At 47.2% G+C, this 19,235-nt stretch overlaps 2 protein-coding genes across 2 annotated transcripts in view; one reads left to right on the top strand and one right to left on the bottom strand.

Moving 5' to 3' along the window:
- LOC109918488 (pre-mRNA-processing factor 39-like) overlaps positions 1-8,003 on the top strand; it is a 26,311-nt gene extending 18,308 nt beyond the window's left edge. Inside the window, exons 10-14 of the mRNA XM_020518424.2 lie at positions 442-710; positions 3,519-3,703; positions 4,767-4,841; positions 5,467-5,620; positions 6,395-8,003. Coding sequence (XP_020374013.2) covers positions 442-710; positions 3,519-3,703; positions 4,767-4,841; positions 5,467-5,620; positions 6,395-6,457 — 746 coding nt within the window. The 3' untranslated portion in view covers positions 6,458-8,003. The remainder of the gene's footprint in view (positions 1-441; positions 711-3,518; positions 3,704-4,766; positions 4,842-5,466; positions 5,621-6,394) is intronic.
- Positions 8,004-12,333: 4,330 nt separating this feature from the next.
- LOC109918489 (transmembrane protein 179B) overlaps positions 12,334-19,235 on the bottom strand; it is an 8,601-nt gene continuing 1,699 nt past the window's right edge. The window contains exons 2-4 of the mRNA XM_020518425.2: positions 18,936-19,070; positions 18,190-18,268; positions 12,334-16,234 (exon numbers count right to left, since the gene is read on the bottom strand). Of these exons, the coding sequence (XP_020374014.2) occupies positions 16,058-16,234; positions 18,190-18,268; positions 18,936-19,070 (391 nt within the window). The 3' untranslated portion in view covers positions 12,334-16,057. The remainder of the gene's footprint in view (positions 16,235-18,189; positions 18,269-18,935; positions 19,071-19,235) is intronic.

The raw sequence follows: 19,235 nt of genomic DNA, 5'->3' as shown, positions 1-19,235 counted from the left end.
AAACGTCAGCCTTCCTGCTCCTCTGATGCTGCTTGGCCTGCTGTGTTCATCCAGCTCTACACCTTGTTATTTCAGATTCTCCAGCATCTGCAGTTCCTACTATCTCCCTAACAATTCTAGGGGGAGTACAAGGAGGGAGAGGATGACACAAAAAGGATGGTGAGGATTGTGGAGGGGATGTGTGTGTCTTGAAAAGGAGGAGTGGCAAAGGGGATAATCCCTGCAGCTTTAGATCCCATGTTTACAAAGTCCTTCTCGTGCTCCACATTTTGATTGGCTTACAGCTGGAGAAAGGAGTGGGTGGGGTTGGGGATGGGCAGGTGCCCCAGAAACGCAGCCTATGACGACCTTTGTTATAAGCTGGTTTGTGAATGAGCTCTCCCAGCAGTATCTTGCCATTTTCCTTCAGCCCTCACTGACTGATATGGAATTCTGCCCCAGGTGACCTTGAGGAAGCCCGCCGTATCCTCAAGTCGTTCCAGATGGTAGTGCCCGGGCTGGCCATGGTGCTACTGCGGCGCGTGAGCCTGGAGCGTCGCTGCGGGCGCCTGGACCGGGCGGAAGAGCTCCTGCGTGAGGCCATCGAACAGCACAGGGGCACGGCCCTGGCCTCCTTCTTCTCCATCAAGCTAGCCCGGCAACTCCTGAAAGTCCAGAAGAACATGGTAAAGGCCCGGAAGGTGCTGCTGGAGGCTATCGAGAGAGACAAGGTGAGAGAAATGGGGGGGCCTATCGAGAGAGACAAGGTGAGGGAGGTGTGGGGGGGTGGTGCTGCTATTGAGAGAGACAGGGTGAAAGAGGTGGGGGGCTATCGGGAAAGAGTAGGTGAGGGGGAGAGGTCGTTGGGATAAATGCTGCATTCAAAGTGATGAATTATACAATGATGCATCACAAAATTAGGCTCTTCACCCCCGTCATGCCTGTGCCAGCTCTTTGCAAAACTTATTCAATTATTCTCGCTCCCCTGCTGCTTCCCCGTATCTTCTCAAATTTATTCCCTTCCAACCATCTATTGAATCCCCTTTTGAAAAGTGTTACCTTTATTACTTCAGTTTGAGGAATGGTCTTTGTGAGCCAAGGTATGTTTATTTGAGTACTCTGTCACAGAGATGCTTCCTCCTGTGGGAGAATCCAGAATTAGGCGTTACTCTCTAAAAATAAGGAGTCACCCATTTAAATTGAGAGACAGCGGCTTGTGAGTCTTTGGAACTCAGATTGAAAAGGTGGCAGAAGCAGTGTGCTCGTAAACTTATTGGGGTGGACGGGTGCGGCAGTGATGTTGATTAATTAGATTAACCATGATTTTGCTGATTAGCAGAGCAAGCTTAAGGGTCTGAATTCAATCGTACATTCGTAATATTTCCCTTCTTAATCTTCAGCCGAATGCCCCAGAGCCAGCTGCTGTCCCTGTTACAATTTGTCTCGAGGTCTCCTCTGTACCCACAGGTGTCCTGGAGACACTGTTTATCCCTCATCCAATGCCACTGCATACTGATGATTTGGGTCATTCTCATGCTACTGTTTGTGGGAGCTTGCTGTGCACCATTTGGCTGCTGCATTTACATATTGAGACAGTGACTGCCTTTGCAAACTGCTTCATTAATTGTGGAAGTACTCAGGGATATCCTGGGTTGATAAAAGGCACTATGTAAATGCAAGTCTCCCTTTTGTGGTAATTGCTTTGTACAGCATCGTGCTTTCCGCATACAGGCCATGTGGCCCTATCATTAGGCAGCCTCTCTCCATTAGCTTTTCGAAGGAGATATGGAAGAAAATTGAACCCGATTGATTGATTGAAGCTGGTCAAGTAGGCGTCTGGTAGAGTTCCTCTAGATTGTGAGGGATTTCAATAGGGGAAACAAGCAAACCAGGACCTCGATTGAAGATTAACGACTGAGAGCGGAGGGCATGTAGTCGGAGGAAACAGTTTCCTTTACCCAGTGGGGGTGGTTAGGAGTTGAATTTCCAAGGGCTGTGTTTGTGGCCAGTGCCACTGCTATTTCGAGCATATTCGTGAATAACATCGAAACATTTGGGGGAAGCAGTTACGTTGTGTTAAAAACACCAGCTGGTAATTCAGAGCCCCGGTCTAATGTTCTGGGTGGGGACTTGGGTTCGAATCCCACCAGACAGATTTGAATCCAACAAAAAAAAAGCTTAACCTAATGGTGACCACGAAAGCATTGTCGTTTGTGGTGAACACCCACCTGGTTCTCTAATGTCCTTTTAGGGAAGGAAATCTACCGTCCTTATCTGGTCTAACCTGTACATGATTGCAGATCCACAGTGATGTGGTGCATTCTTAGCTGCCCAGTGGACAGTTTTGAGATGAGCAATAAATGCTGGTCCAAACAGTGACAACCCACATCTGACCAACAAGTCTTTTTTAAATTAAAAAAGATTCCTGTAACAGGCAAGTGCTGTTTAGCAAACAAATCACTGAATCCTAGTTTTGATGTACAAATAATTAGAACAGCTCCCACTGTTACAGGATGTCTAGTTAACAGGAATAACTCTTTATTCCTGATAAGATTTGTGATGTCTGTTCGGCATCAGCGTCGAGGACTGTTTACTCAATAGCAAGGGCTTCCACTGAGTGTTTAAAATGCTGACTCAGCAAATTTCAGACCATTGACCATGTGTTTATTTCCTGACACATTGCACAAGAAGCCAGAACTACGTCTTCCCGTCCAGAATGCCTGACACAGCCGTCTTCCTATTCCCATCACTTGTTGCTGTTGTAACTGGGTTTTTGGTGTATGTGCAGATGGATCCCAATGCCCATTTTTGCTTTAGACTTAGATTTTATGGTCACATTTACTCAAGGACAGGAGTACAGTGAAAACTGTACAATGTCACCATATGACACCATCTTAGGTACAAAGGTACCTCAGTACCAAAATGCTTAGGTACAAAGTAAAGGAAACAAAGTTTAAAAAGTTAAGCATTACCTTCATTGAATAAGTAGAAAAATAAAGTAATAAGGTAATATATAACATTCTTAACGGTAATGCCCAATCTCCTGCGCTAGAGAAACACACTCCGATTCCCAAACAAGAATAGTGCGAAAAGCAGCATTTAGAGCTTTTTTTTAAAAGTAGAAATCAGGTGAAGATATACTGGCCCTGGCTCGATGGGTTGAATTGCCATGTCCTAAGTTTTCAAGCGTCCACTTCAGTTGGCACTGGGGGCTAGAATCCATCTTGGCAGTTCCAGGGGAAGGAGAGCACAGCATCCCTGAGGATTAAATCCTGATCATTTTCACCTTAGTGTTAGCTCCATGGGAGCTGGCTTTTCTGTTGGAAAATCTGCCAGTGCTGTCGTTGAATGGAATTTCTCAGTGCAGGCTCATGTGAAGTAATAGCCACCCTGGCACTGTATTTCAGTACATGTTACAGGTCCTGTGTGTGTGGGGTGGGAGAGTGGTGGTGCCTTGTCTGTTGCTCCGTGTGGGGGTTCGCGGGCAATAGGCATGGAGTAGCTGCCTCCCTCTGACGCAGAGCCTTTGGCCTCAGCAGGACAACTCCAAACTGTACCTCAACCTGTTGGAGCTGGAGTTCAGTAGTGACATCCGTGTGAATGAGAGCAACATCTTGGGCTGCTTCGAGCAGGTGCTGGTCAGCTCTCTCCCCCTCGAAACCAAAATTGTCTTCTCCCAGCGGAGAGTCGAGTTCCTGGAGGATTTTGGCTGCAATGTACAGAGGTGAGTGTCACCGTTTGGTATCAGAGGCATACAGACATGCGTGGAATTGTGCTATCAGAAAAGAACATGGTGGCCCTCCTGCACTCCTGAAAGGTGATCTGACAGGGAGAGCTCAAATTCCAAAAGAGTGGGAGAATATTTCCTCTTGGGATAGTCAGGATGGGGAGACCAGATGATGGCGGGGGCACATCGATATCAGACGGTCAGTAATAAATCCCATCAGAAGCAATGTTCCCCTCCACCCTCCAGAGACCAAGAGAATGTGGAACCCACTGAATGGTGCGCAGTGTTTAGGTGGGCAGGGGTGGGCAAACTGGATGAACTCATCAAAAGAAAGGAATAAAATGACAGAGTAATGTGGGAGCAGGCTTGAGCAGGAAGCAAATGACCTGATCTGAGCTGGATAATTGATTGTGGATCAGTCATTACCAATACTGAGAATTAAGAATCTATCTTACTGCCTGCCTACACGTGCACACCCCCCTGCACTCCAGAGTTATTGGAACACTTAATCCCCCTTATCAGTGCTCCAAACCACACTCCCTTTCATGAAGGCGCTTCTCCTTTCCTTCTGACTGCTGTATTAATATCACTGCGCATGACTATTTGTTTGTTAATATTTGAACGCAGTGGGTCTTTCGACTGTGAAGGGCATCACATTCATACTGGATCCTTTAATGTGAGAGGGCACTCAGATGCCAGGTGGGCACAGCAGTTCCCTACCTGTCGTAAGGCTTGGCACTGCTGTGTCCATACCAGGACTACCAAGAATATCAGCTTGACTGCAATGCCAGAAGTAAGCCCTTTTCAGGTCAGCAGGCTGGTGGTACTCGCTACCTTCAGCCAAGATTAGAAAGAAATCTGCTAACAGCCAGGAATTTCTGAGGTTGGAGGCTTTTAAACAACCATTTCAGCCTCTCCCTCAGGAGCATTGAGTGCTTCAGCCAGTTCACTAGCTACCTGCTGCAGCCTGAAGTTGTGTATCTGCTGTATCCCATTGTTGGAGCCTGATTTCTGTCCCATGTGTTCCCCACCCCACCCCACCCCCCAATCCCAACTGCAGTTTATTACACGCCTACGATGAACATCAGAAACTCCTCAAGCAGAACTCCAGTAAGAAGCGGGCGGCTGAGAATGGGTGAGTGCCAGATGATTATTTCATTTTGCTGCCTTTGTACAGTGTCTCTCACTGCTCCTGGCCTACCTGTTTCCAATGTGAGGGAGCAGTCAGCCTTCGGAGAGTTGGCAGAGAGTTCCCTGTTCCCACTATCCGTTTTGAGTTGAGTGTGAAAGAACAGTGCTCACTTTAGTGTTCCTGATTGGGTTGCGGACCCCTGGTCCTCCACTGACCTTGCAGACAGCAGCATATTTACCACCTCCTACTAAATCTGCACCAATGGAATCATCAGTTTTAATATTGGTTGGGGTATCAAGTGCAGAATCAGTCCTCAGGACTCTGGCCACTGTCTCAGCCCTGGCCCTCCGGCAGTGCAGCCACTCCCAGGGTGCAGGCCCTTTGTCTGGTGGGCCTGGATTTTGTGCAGAAGGCTCCTGTTGTACATATAAGGCGTAAACACCTCCAGTTTACACGATTGGTGGAGAATGGGGTTGGGGGCTGGGGGTGTGGTTTGGGTTCACAAAGGCATAAGGTGGCCGAGATCTCCAAGTCCATGAGTCATTACTTCATGGACAGGACTCCGCCACTGACCCTCTCCCTGACAGCACCAAGGTCTTTACTGATACTGTGACCCCTGGCCCTGCAGCACTGAGGAACTTGAGGAGAAGCGAGCAAGAATGGACGATAGCTCCACGATCAGCACAGCGAGCACTGCAACAACCAGCACCAATTCCACCACCCTCATGAGCGGAGACGTGACCAGCAGCCAGGCAGCATACAACTACAGTGCGTGGTATCAGGTACAGCTCTGTTACTCCTTCCTCCCCCAGTAGAATTTCCCTGTGATCCCTATCCTCCCAACACATTGGCCCCCTTCAGGCAGCCCCTTCAGTGGGCTGTAAATTACAAACATGAGCCCTTCTGATATGTGTTAACAATTGGTCTCTCCTCCTGAACCAGTTTTCCTGTTATCTGACAATCCCATCCCTCACTCCACAATGTAGCCTGCTGTCTACGTGCCCACCCCTCCCAAGATAAACTCTGCTTGTTTACCTCTCTGAAACCCGCGTCCCTCTGAAAGGAACAGGGCAGCAGATAACACAGGAACACCCATTCTGCTACCTCCCCTCTGAACCACTCCCCATCCTGACTTGGAAGTATGTCATCATTCCTACAGCGTTGCTGGGTCAAAATCCTGGAATGGTGATGTGGGTGTAGGGGTAACCATAGACTGTAGCGGTTCAAGAAGGCAGCTCACCACCACCTTTTCAAGCGGCAATTCAGGAGGGGTAATAAATAGTAGGCCCAGCCAGTGATGCACACACCCCAGGAGCGAGTTAAAAACAAATGTGTGAAAACACCAGGAACAGTTTATCCAATGGGGCAATGTGTACACCAGTGCTCGGAGATTCTCCGTGTGGTGTCAGCCGAGATTTAATGCTGGAGTCTCTACTAAAGCTTGAGCCCTCTGGCTCGATCGAGAGTATTTAGTTGTGAATGAAGGGTGGGCTGGGCTTTCCAAGCCAGGCAGAGCCTGTCACCAATTTTTCATTTGTCTTTTTCTCTCGTTGCAGCCTTATGGATCATACGGATATCAGAACCCATGGAACTACAGTCAGTATTACCCACATAGCTGAGACGCGCTGGTGGTGTGGCTTGAAGGAGTGTGAACTATGTACATACTGAAAACAAGGGACCGGTTTCTGTTTACCCCACCTTTTCTAAAGCCCCTCGGCCATCAAACACCATCCCCAGCCCTCGATGAGCAGGAAGACACAGCCAGGCACAGGTGTCGGATCTGTGAGGTCTTTTGTATCTGTTGTGCGGCTGTGATGTTACCCTGAAGAAAACTGTCCCGTTTCAGGGAGACCGGGCATCTTTGCGTGCAGTTCCTTCAGAGAGTGTTCCCGTTAGGCACCCTTCTTTCCTTGCCCTCCTCTTCCTTGTGTTTAATATGAAGAACAAGAAGGCAAGAGCAGCTGCATAATCTGTAGGAGGGTTTCGACTAACATTTGGCGTGTTGTTCTGTGTAGACTTGTGCTCTCCAAGGTAAGGGGTTTAGAGAGCAGGCTCCCTATCCCTATCCCCACCGGCCCTGATCCTTTGCCCCCCCCCGCCCACATTACAGTATGGAGCCAGGGGAGGCTCTGCACAGCAGAAGAGAGAGAGATGAGTTGATCCTTTTAACTGCCTAGGGCTGGCGAGATAGCTGCCTAATTTCTACAAGCAGAGGAGTTCCTTTTCGGTAATCTCCTCTGGCTCCTGCAACAGCACTTGCTGCATCCCATGGTGACAGCTTGCAGGTAAGTTAGCTGATTTTCCTGGGCTGGGGTGGGGGCCTGGAATTTGAAACGAGGCTTAATAACTTAGCACAGATACAGCACCCTGCACCAGGAAAGTGTCTTGAGTTTCTATGGTGGGCCGGACGGGGATTTCCAGTGCTCGGGCGCTCTGTTACACAGAATAACCAAGTACGTGATTCCCAAAGCAGTTTGACATCAGTTTTGTGACAGCAGGGAGCCAAGAGCCACTGCCGCTCTAAAAGGCTGTCTTGTGTTTCGTACCCTTGTCTTTCTCTGCCTGTGCCTCTCTCAGCCACCCTTTTTTTTTTTGGAAGGTGCAAGCACCCTGTGACCCAGAGTCAGCCGCTAACTGCCCCAACACAGGGAGCTCCTGATGATGCACTCTTTCCCCCACCCCAACACTGACCTTTTTACTCAGCTCTCTGCCCCACCAGGTTTGAAAAGGCAAAGCTGCCAGGAGCGAAACAGAGTGGGTACATCCTGCACGCGGGTCCCAGCTGGAGAGGATCCTCTCCTGGCGGAATGCCCTTGACACAGCCCCACTTCAGGTCTAACACTAACCGTGCCCTCTGATCCCTTTCTGCTGCTACCATAATAGACAGGTTCTCGCCAGCATTGTCTTTGTTGTTGCACAGCGTCGATGGAAGTCTGTGAGTTGGCACAAGTTGATGAGCCAGAGATTTGTGTTCCTATAGTCACCAGTGACTGACCGCAGATCCCAGACACCTCCAATGTGAATCCTTTTTTTTTTCCTTCTTATGTACAAATTCTTGTTCAGGCAAAAACGAACACATTTTTGCAAGTAACAATTTTTTAATGAATGTAATGTTTCTTTTTTTTCTGTGAATGGATGGTGTAAATAAAAGGAAGATTGGAGACAGCTATTTCTGTGCGGTCTGTTGGAGGATGGGCTCAGGAAAAGAACTTTCTGGAAATATTATATCTGGTGTTTAAACACAGTCAATACAGAAAATTTCTACCTCTGCACTCTCACGGACAGACCATTTTAAATCTTATCACTCTGTTAAGATAAATTGCATTGTTTTTGGTTAAAAACTTCTCTCTCTGCTTCATGGTCAGAGTCATACAGAACGGAAACTGACCCTTCGGTCTAACCAGTCCATGCTGACCATAATCCCAAATTAAACTAGTCCCACCTGCCTGCCCCTGGCCCATATCCATACAAATCTTTCCTAAACACGTACTTCTCTCTCTTCTAAACGTTGTAATTGTACCTACATCCACCATTTCCTGTGGAAGTTAATTCCAAATGCAAACCATCTTCTGTGTAAATTAAAACCTTCTTCCTCTCTCCTTAAAAATTTGCCCCCTAGTCTTGGAATCCCGTTTCCTAAGGAAAAGACACCTACTTATTAACCCTATATCCCTCATGATTTTATAAACCTCTGTAAGGTCACCTCTCAACCTCCTGTGCTCCAGTGGAAAAATGTCCCAGCCTTATAAGCAGAGAGCTTCACTGACCACTTAGAACTACAGCAAATATTTTATTAACTGGCACCTATGGGGCCAGGAGTGTGCTGATTGATCCAATATTCTAGAAAATTGAGAAGTCCACATAATATAAAAACACAGACTAAATAAGAGAAATGTAATGTAGACAGTATAAACATCACTGTTATACTTCATTTACAGCATAAATCACTTAAATAATAATGCAACTTTGCCTTAAATAAAACTTAGCGACAGGGAGCCTTCTCACTCACACCCTCAACTGGCTACTCGGACATCATGGTAACTCAGCGTTAAATCAATTGTTGAGATTTTGTGTGGCTATTCGATTTAGCAAGAAGTATATTTACATTGAGCTAAATAAATTTTTAAAAGCTATAATAATTGGACAGAATAATACGGTAAACTATGTGGTATTTGAGGTGTATAATTTTTGCCAGTTTATCGAGGGTGCTGGTTAATATCTCCAGTGGCAGTGGCCTGCTCAGTCTCAAACTGTACAAGCTGTACAGTTAGAAATGTTGCAGACCACATTTCCGTATCACATGGGACGTTTCATTTGTTCACTTCAGCTCGATTTATGAATTGTTCCAGATTGATCTATGGCACCAGGCTGCCCAGTCCAAAAATACTGTGTCTGGAAACTCCTGTTTTAACATGTTCTGCACCAGAAAATGTCTTTGAATGGATCAACTACGACAGGAAGAGTAAAAAAGCAAGATATTATCTAAATGGAGAGGAACTACAGTACAGAGGAGTCTGAGTGTCATGGTACATTAATTAAAAAAAAAATGTTGGCATCAAGGAGTAAGGAAGGCGTAGTGATTGTTGGTCTTTATTGCAAGAGGGATGGAATGGAAATGTCCGGAGGTCTTGCTCCAGGGTACTGTTGAGATTGTTCTTGGAGCAGTGTGTCCAGTTTCGCCTCCTAACTTTCATAGGATTCGTACAGTGCAGAAAAGGCCCATCGAGTCTACACCGACACAACTACCACTAAAAGTGCCCTAACCCCAATTTCCTGCACTTGTCCCATACCCTTGAATGTTAATGATATTTGAAGTACTCATCGAATTTTTTTTAAGAGGTTAAGGTTTCCAGCCTCCACTGCCTTCCTAGGCCTTGCATTTCAGATCCCCACCAGCCTCTGAGGGAAAAGGATTTTTCCCCTCAAAATCCCCTCTGAATCTCCTGCCCCTTACCCTAAAACTTTGCTCCCCTTGTGACTGACCCCTCAACCAAGGGGAACAGCTGCTCTCTATTCACCCTGTCCATACCCCTCATAATCTTATATGCCTCAATCATGTTCCCCCTCAGTCTTCTCCGCTCTAAAGAAAACAATCCCTAACCTATCTAGTCTCTCCTTGCAGCTCAATTTCTCCATCCCAGGCAACACCTGGTACACCTTCTGTATACCCCCTCTAGTGCTATCACATCCTTCCTACAGTGAGGTGACCAGAACTGCACACAGCACTCCAGTTATGGCCTGACCAACTCCCTGTATAATTCCAATACTCTATGCCACGGCTGATGAAAGCAAGTGTCCTATATGCCTTCTTATCTGACATATTCACGTGCTCTGCGAATAAGTACTCCAAGATCACTCTGTTCCTCTAAGCTATCCAGTGTCGTGCAATTTATTAAATATTCCCTCATCTTGTTTCTTCTTCCAAAATGCATCAGCTCACACTCATCAGGGTTAAATATCATCTAACTCTGGTCTGCCCATCTGACTAATTCATCTATATCTTCCTGTAACCTACAACCAGCATCTTCACTATTGACCACTCTACCAATCTTGATATCTGCAAATTTTCTTAACATTCCCCCCAACATTTTCTTCTATATCATTTATGTATATAAAAAACAATAGGGGCCCCAGTGCTAATCCTTTGTGGTACAATGCTGGATATTGGCCTCCAGTCATTCAATCAGCCTTCTACCACTAATGTTTGTGTCCTATTACTGAGCCAGTTTCTAATCCATCTTGCCAAGTTTCCCTCATGTGCTCTGACCTCCTCAATCAGTCTCCCATGTGGGACCTTGTCAAAAAGCTTTGCTAAAATTCATATAAACTATATCATCCACACACTTGATCACATTTTCAAAAAATTCTAACAAAGTTGTTAGGCATGACCTCCAACTGACAAAGCTATGCTGACTATCCCTAATCAATCCATGCCTTTCCAAGTGACTATTAATTCACTCCTTCAGAATTTTCTCTAATATTTCCTTACCACTGGAGGTGAGACTCACTAGTCACTAATTTTCTGGTTCATCTCTACTGCCCATCTTAAAAAGTGGAACGCTATTAGCCATCATCCAGTCTTCTGTGGCCACAGCGATATTAAAAATTTGTGTCATGGCCTCACCTCCCACAGCGGCCTGGGATGCAGTTCATCCAGGCCAGGGGATTTGTCTGCTTTTAGGCCCGAAAGAACCATTTCCTACGTCAAACCGTGCACATTGCTCACAGTCCCTTTTCCTGAATTCCCCACTTATGTTCTCCTTTTCCAGAGGGAAGGCCGAAGAAAAGTATGTATTCAACACCCTTCCACTGTCCTGCAACATCACACACAGGTTGCCCACTTGGTCACTAATAGACATTCTCATGTCTTGATTAACCTCTTCCATTTAACACATTTTTAACTCTGGGAGCAATACACATCCAGTTCAGAGAGGTTTCATTCACTTGGTTCCTGGGGTGCAGCATTTTTCATTTATTCACAGGATATCGACATTGCTGTGCTCTCTGAAGGTAGATCAGAGTGTCTAATTCCTAAAGGACATTGGAAAACCCATCTCGTTCACTAATCAGCAATGGGTTCATTGTCATCATTAGACTCTTCCACCATCGGCCATGGCAGGATTCGACCCCAGGCCACAGAACATTACATGGGTCTCTGGATTAATAGTCTAGCACCTGGCCATTGCCTTCCCCAAAGACGGGGCCTATAATCCGTTGGCGTTTAGAAGAACAAGAGGGTGATCTTATTGAAACGTACAAGATCCTGAAGGCGGTGATCAGGGAGGATGTGTCACCTCGAGGGTGATTCTATAACGGAGAGGGTACAGTTTCAAAATAGTGAACCTCCTGTTTAAGATAACAATGAGGAAGAGTTTCCTCTGAGCATTGTTACGGTTTGGAATTCTTTCCCCCCTCCCAGAGCTCCTAATCCTTTAGGATCAACCAAGGCCCCTTTTAAGTTGTGTCTGGTTAACAGAAGGAGGGATTAAATGTAACCAAGCTAGGACTTTGTGAGGCACCCCCTCAGTTGACAGGGGCACTTTTAATACTCTGGGTTCCTGCAGTGGCCCGGGTAGAGACGTACCCAGACATGGGAATCTAGTTCTGTGGCAAGAGGAGAGGTGACTTTTGGCAAAGCATCAAGACCAAGGGCATGATTCAATGGTAGGAGAATTAGCAACTCGATCTGCAAGAACATTTGTCTATTTAACAGGGGGTTGTTAGTTTATGCTGTTGTAATGATTACAAGGCCAAGTTCGTCAATATCTCTGCACTGAATCCATTTTGTTCAACTATATTCCTTTGGGCCGAGTAACCCACAGTAATGCCTCCCAATTGCAACATTTTAAAACACTCACTCAAACTGCTGCCTGCTTTTGGGGTGCTCTTCCCATACTCAGCTATTTAACCTCCTAGCAGCCATCCTTTCAATCAGCTCTCTTATGTGTCTCTTCCCTTTCTCATGCCGTGCCCCTTAGAAACTGCTCGAGACAAGTTTAAGAACTTAAACCAAAGTTTATTTTTAAATGCACCATGATATTGGTTAAAACATCTCCATTAGGTCTGTCAGCATGATTGTAACAAGATTTTAACCCATGGAAAGCGACGAGCCTGGATGGACTCCCCAGTCGTGCACTCGGATCCTGTGTAGACCGGCTGGCAGGAATGTTCACAGACATCTTCAACCTCTGCCTACTACGATCTGAAGTCCCCACTTGCTTCAAGAAGACCACCATCATGCCAGTGCCAAAGAAAAAAAAAATCATGCAGCGTGCCTCAATGACTAGCGCCCAGTGGCCCTGAAGTTCCGAATTGTGAAGCGTTTCAAGAGGTTAGTCACAGTTCACATCAACTCCAGCCTACCAAAATTGTCTTGATCCTTTGCAGTTTAGCTCCTGGTACAACAAATCCACAGCAGACACCATCGCCATGGCTCTACGCTTATCCCTGGAACATCAGGATAACAAGCATACCCAAGTAAGGCTCCTACTTATTGATTAAACTTCTGCCTTCAAACACCATAATTCCAAACATCTGTAAACTCCAAGACCTAGGTCTCAGCTCCGTTCGCTCCCCCCACCTCTTGTAACTGGATCTTTGATTTCCCGACCCACAGACCACAATCAGTAAGAATAGGTGATAACACCTCCTCCACCATAATCCCTCGCAAGACTGCATACTCAGTCCCCTACTATACTCCTTATACACTCTTGACTGTGTGGCCAAATTTCATCCCAGCTCCGTTTACAAGTTTGCTGACCACACCACCATTGTAGATCAAATCTCAGGAAGGGGTGTGCCCCTGTCTACATCAATGGTGTGGAGGTGTAGATGGTCGAGAGCGTTAAGTTCCTGGGAGTGACAAATCACCAATCTGCCTTGCTCGACCCAAGTCGATATGACGATCAAGAAAACCCAATGTCTCTACTCCCTCAGGAGGCGAAGGAAATTCGGCATGTCCACAACCACTCTTCCCAATTTTTATAGATGAACCATAAAAAGCATCCTGTCTGGATTCATCACAGCGTTGTTTGGCAACTGCTCTTCTCAAGACTGCAAGAAATTATAGTGTCGCAAACACTGTCTGGTCCGTCTCACAAACCAGTCTTCCAGCTACTGACCCCATCTATACTTCCCGCTGCCTCGGGAAAGTGGCCAACATAAATCAAAAGACCCCTCCCACCCCAGTAATACTCTCTTCTATTGGGCAGGAGACAAAGGTTTGATAACACATAGGAATAGATACAAGAACAGCTTCTTCCCCAATGTTATCAGACTTTTGAACAGACCTCTCAAATTTTATTTCAGATCTCTTTCTTTGCACCTTCTGTGACTGTATTCCACTCTGTTCTGCTACCCTGATGCACTTTGTATGGTACGATCTGCCTGTATAGCATGTAAACCAACACTTTTCATTGATTTATTGTTTCACATATACCAAAGTACAGTCAATGAATACAGGAATAAGTCACAGTCCAGGCCCAGGTGAGCGGTCAATTTAAATCCTATTAACAGATCCCAGTAGTCCAAAAGTTTAATTGGACAATGAGCACTTGGGCAGAGACTACCATACGCCTGACGTTACGGAGGGTGGGATCTGCTTGAAACAATGACAAGTATCGGTGATAACCAAGTCCTGTCACTTAGGAGAGTCAGGAGGAGGAACAAGAGTTTTGTCAAAGTTTTGTTTCCTTTGCCTTTGCCTTTGCCTCAGCCTCTTTAGAATAAACCTTGTTTTGTGCTCAAGGTTGAGCAAGATGGGAGACAGTGCCTCCCAATTCACACGTTTTGTCCAGGTAATATACCAGGACAGAGACTACAAAAATAAATTTGTCTTTAATGTAGCATTGCTTGCATGCTTTTGATGTCTCACTGTCCAGTCCATGTCAGATATTTAAAAAGTACTGCAAACCCTCAGATTCTTCAGCTATTTTTTAAACCAACCTTGTCATAGATGTTATTTCACATCTCTGGAGCAGATGTGACTTGAACCTGGGTCTCCTGGTCAAGAAGTAAGGATACTACCACAAGAGCCTCTCTCTCCCTTCAATCTCAGCCACAAGATAGTTTGAGGAAGGGTCACCGGACCCGAAACATTAACTGTTTTTTCCTCCACAGGTGCTGCCAGACCTGCTGAGCTTTTTCAGTAACTTCTGTTTTTGTTCCTGATTTGCAGCATCCGCAGCTCTTTCGGTTTTTACAAGATAGGTTGTACCCTCCTGAGAGATACATGCAACCCTTCTGCTTTAACGTCCTATCCAAAATACAAAAGCAGCCAGCACACCCTTCCCATGGTGCTGCTACAGCCTTGTTTGAAGTCAGTCTCAAGCCCCTGACTTTCAGACTGAGATGGGATACACATTGGAGCACAGTTTGCAGAGTGCAGCTCGATGGCTACGCCAGTGATTTTTCCACCCTGCTTCACTATCAAGAGTTGCAGTTAGGAGCTAGGTCCAGAAACAAGTTTCCAGAAGACTGGCTACCTTCATTTCACAGTTGCAGGCAACAGAAGTCTTTCGCCACAGGCACGAGGGACAGATGAGCCAATAGATAGGATGGAGACCGCTACTGGATCACCCACCACCTTACCGAAGAGCACAGCAGGTTCAGAGGGCAGAATAGCCAACTCCTGTTCCCAAGTCCAACATTGCAGATAGTGCCATCATATTGCAAGCATTAGTCCTGGACATTTTCTCTTGCTGCACATAATTTTTGGGGGCAGCCCCTGACACTCCAGGGTGAGATACCCTCACATCCAGCTGCCCTGGTCAGTCTGAGGCAGATGGCCTCTCTATGGGCACACAGGCTGGTGGCAAGTGGATGGCTGTTATCTCACACCACTGCTACAGGAAGGTTGGGAAAATGAACAATTTGGTTGTTTGGTGGTAAACAGCTTGATTGCCGAAAATAAAAGGTTTCTTGTCTTGCACTCATCAGGACTGTTGGCAAGAATGCCAATTTAAGGGGAAAGCCAACATTCCTACTGTACTGACAGGAGGTAAGTGTACCCTCGAGTGGTCAAGGTATCAGCTCTCCGTCCATTCCGTGCAAATGTTGGTTTTTCGCCTTAAATTGCACGTTTGCAAATTGTCGAGTGCAAAGAAAGAAGCTTTGTGTGACGGATGATTTGTTGCAAAAAAACGGTTTGTCCACATGTCACTGCAAAGGTGTTGCTGGCCCAACAGGTGACTGCCTCAGATTCTCTGGGACAACGTAACACTCACCTGCACCCCACAAATTGACAGCCTTTGCTCATTTCTCCCTCGGTTTCTCTCCTCTTCCGGCAACGCCAAGTATTTACACAAATCCCGCAGAAAACCTTCCCTCAATTCACGGACCGCTCTCGGATAAAGAATTTAACTGCAACCTGCCCAGGTTTGCAGAAAAATAAACCATTTCAAAAAAAAAACAAAAAGGAATTGCTCGAACAGGCACAAGGCAGCTGCTTTATATATTCTGCACAAACAAACAGACACACACACACACAGGCTAAATAGTTGGCACTTAGTCCCAGTTAGGCAGTGCATTAAGGCTGGGATGACAGGAATTCAGCTTTAGTCTGTAGTGCGGGATTCTTTGAGCAGGATGGGGGTGGGGGGGTGCGGAGGGGAAGCCTTTACAAATGCATGTACAGGCAAATACACACACACACACACACACACACAAACACTCTTCTTGCAGCTCATTCCATGATTCCAGTACGGCGACAACACTTCCTTTCAAGGCCGGGGTCCTGATGGGATTAAGGGTTTGGTCTCAGACGTGATTCCTGCCACGGCCGTGCTCCACTCGGGATCGGCCCCATTCATTGGCCTGAAGCCATCGAGCTGCCTCCGCTGCACAATGAGCAGAGTCAATACCACTAACCAAAAGAAGAAGTTCACCCAGGTCGAGGTCTGCAGAAACAAGCAAACAATTGTGCTCAGGGCACCTTGCAAAGACGCAATTATTTTCAAAAAGGTGCAATTGAACCTGTCCATCGTCTATGGGGCATAAATCCACCTAGTGCAGAAGGCAGATTGGAGAACCTCAGTGTGGGTCTACTCCTGGGCCTGGCCAGGCTGGCTATGAACAGGTCCAGGCAGAGGGCTGTGGAGGGGGTCCTATCTGAACCCTCCCCCCCCCCCCCCCCCCCCCCACTCCAACCCCCAGTTATGTTCAAGCCCAGACGTCCATGGAAAGGGAGCATGCAGTGTCCCATCAATGATCTCGATGCCTTTAGAAAGAGGTGGGCACTGCAGGGATACAGCGCTTTATTTCCCCAACTCCACTTTCATCTAGTCCCTTCCCGCACTCCCTACACCCCTCCCCTCTCACCTTTATGGTTCGTATTAACCATAATGGGCTTTTGCTCGTAAATACTGAATTGGCGACACGGGTGTTTTTACTGGTGGTGGATAGTGGTTTTAAATTTAAAAATGTCACGGTGATTTTAGTGGCGGGTAGGTCGCTCAGTTGTGTGAGATAGCAATCTGGGTAAACGAAAGAAAAACAGGGCACAAGTCAGGAGTGGGGTGGAATACTCCCCACTTGCCCCTGGATGAGTGCAGACCCAACAACACTCAAGAAGCTCGACCCCATCCTGGACAAAGCAGCACCCCCCCCCCCCCCGCTTGATTGGCACCACATCCACAAACATCCCACTCCCCCCACCACCGACGCTCAGTAGCAGCAGTGTGTACCATCTACAAGATGCGCTGCAGAAATTCACCAAAGATCCTCAGACAGCACCTTCCAAACCCACGATCCACTTCCATCCAGAAGGACAAGGGCAGCAGATACATGGGAACAGCACCCTCTGCACATTCCCCTCCAAGCCACTCCCCATCCTGTCTTGGAAATATATCGGCCGTTCCTTCAGCGTTGCCGGGTCAAAATCCTGGAATTCCCCACCACCCCCTAAACGACAAGAACAACGACAATTTTCCAGCCCAGGACCAGGCCATTCAGCCCCTCTCCTCATGTGGAACAGATTTCCTGTTTTGGGTGGCTAGGATTGGGCCATGAGTGGAGCCTACTGTTTCCAGGGTACAGACTGTCCTCTGCTATTTCAGCCAAGCCATCATTCCTTTGGGCTAGTCAACCACAGGAGCTGAACGCCATCCTGCCTCGGACAACCTGCACCGGCAGATTTCTGTCCTCCTCACCCCCATCCCTGATAACCTTGTCTGTTTGCTTAGCCCAGACAAATTCAGGCCATCCAAATTCTGCACAGACTGTACTTCAGACCCACCCTCACTTGGATTCATGAGAGAAACAGATTCAAACAATGACTTGAATTCACAAAATTGCTTTAAATTAATACAAAGTACTTCATAATGTCTTCAAATCAGATAGAATTTGAACGGATCCACACAGACAGAATTAATGGGACAGGTATTAAAAGCTCAGTTTGAAGATCCTTAAAGAAAAAATCAGAGAAAGAGAAACAGAAACAGAGGTTTAGCGAAGAAATTTTTGGGCTCAAGGCCCCAGGCAGCTGAAGGCACTGCCCTCAATGGAGGACGATGGGAATCGGAGGATGCTCGAGAGGCTGGGTTTGGACGTGGTTACAGACATAGGGAGGGGGTGTAGAGGCCAGGGAGGATGACAGAAATAAGGAAGAGATCAAGGGAGTTGAAAACAGAAAAAGAGAACTTTAAATGGATGGACCTGGCTCTAAATGTTGTCATTGAGCAAGGGGAGTTACAGGACACTGGGCTGAGAGAGGGGGGCATCATTATTTAGGATGAGCTGAAGTCGGAAAGGAGTGGGGGTTGGTGGGGTCAGGCACGAGAAAAAGGCACTGAAGAACACAAATAACTTACAATTAAATGGAACGGTTCACAGTAAAATGGTATCACAGTCTCACCTCAGCACTGGTAAAGTTTTGGTAGAAGCGGGAACCGTCGTATGGCGACGTCCAGTCCATTTTCTCACCATCGGAGCAGCTAAAGGAAGAGAAGTGATTAGACTCTGGCACTGTCGGAGTTTTCTTTCCGAATTTGTTCCATCATCCCAACCGCGCAGCCTTCTCACGAAGCTCTGCTCCTTTCGTAACTCCCAGCTCACTCAGATAAGCATCAAATCTACGTCCAGGACAACACAAATCGCAAAAGAAATACTGCCTGATCGATGGGGGCCAGTGCCAAGGGAGCACCGCGCTGTCAGATGAGATATTCAACCAAGAAAACCCAACATTGGTTTCAAAAACAAAAAGCAAACGAATGTGGGTCACCTACATTGCTGTGCGTGGGATCTTGCTGTGTGACAATTGGCTGCAATAATGGAACAGACCCCACTTCAAAAACAAGGAAAATGTGATTTGTTGGCTGCGAGGTTCCGAATTGGTGAAAGGCGCTAGGGAAATGCAAATCTTCTCTCTCCCGGCTGCCCTGTATCCTTCAGGCCTCGCTTAATTTTGTAATGAGTATGAGGCGCACATTCCCCCTTCCCTCCCACTGGTGCTGGCCCTGCTAACTTAGCTTCTGGAAGCCCCTTGCCTTCTCTGCCCTCACCATCCCACTCCCAAACCTGTCGGAACGTGCCCCCTGCCAGGGTCCAGGGCAACCATGTGGCGCTGCCCCTCCCTGGCCAGGCCCCGGTTCTCATTGTTACCTCTTGACACCAGCTTCCAAGAGAAGGCCCTGACAAAACAAGCTGAGGCCAACTCGCAGCAGGCAGCCAGAGACCAGCAGGAGGAAGAGGAAGATCCCGGCTGTCACCAGGCAGGCTGTGAGCCATCGTGAGCCCCTGAGCAACCAAAACACAGAACAGATAGAGTCTCAGTGCGACCAGCCATCTCTCCTGCACTCCCCCCACCTCCATTCCTCTGCCAGCCCCACAATCTTCCCCCCTCATCCCCTCCCCACTCCTACCATCTCCCCCTCCACCCCCCCAACCATCTCCCCCCCCCCC

Source organism: Rhincodon typus, chromosome 43, assembly GCF_021869965.1.
Source record: "Rhincodon typus isolate 14 chromosome 43, sRhiTyp1.1, whole genome shotgun sequence".
NCBI lineage: Eukaryota > Metazoa > Chordata > Chondrichthyes > Orectolobiformes > Rhincodontidae > Rhincodon > Rhincodon typus.
This window is presented reverse-complemented; position numbering and strand designations above follow the sequence as displayed.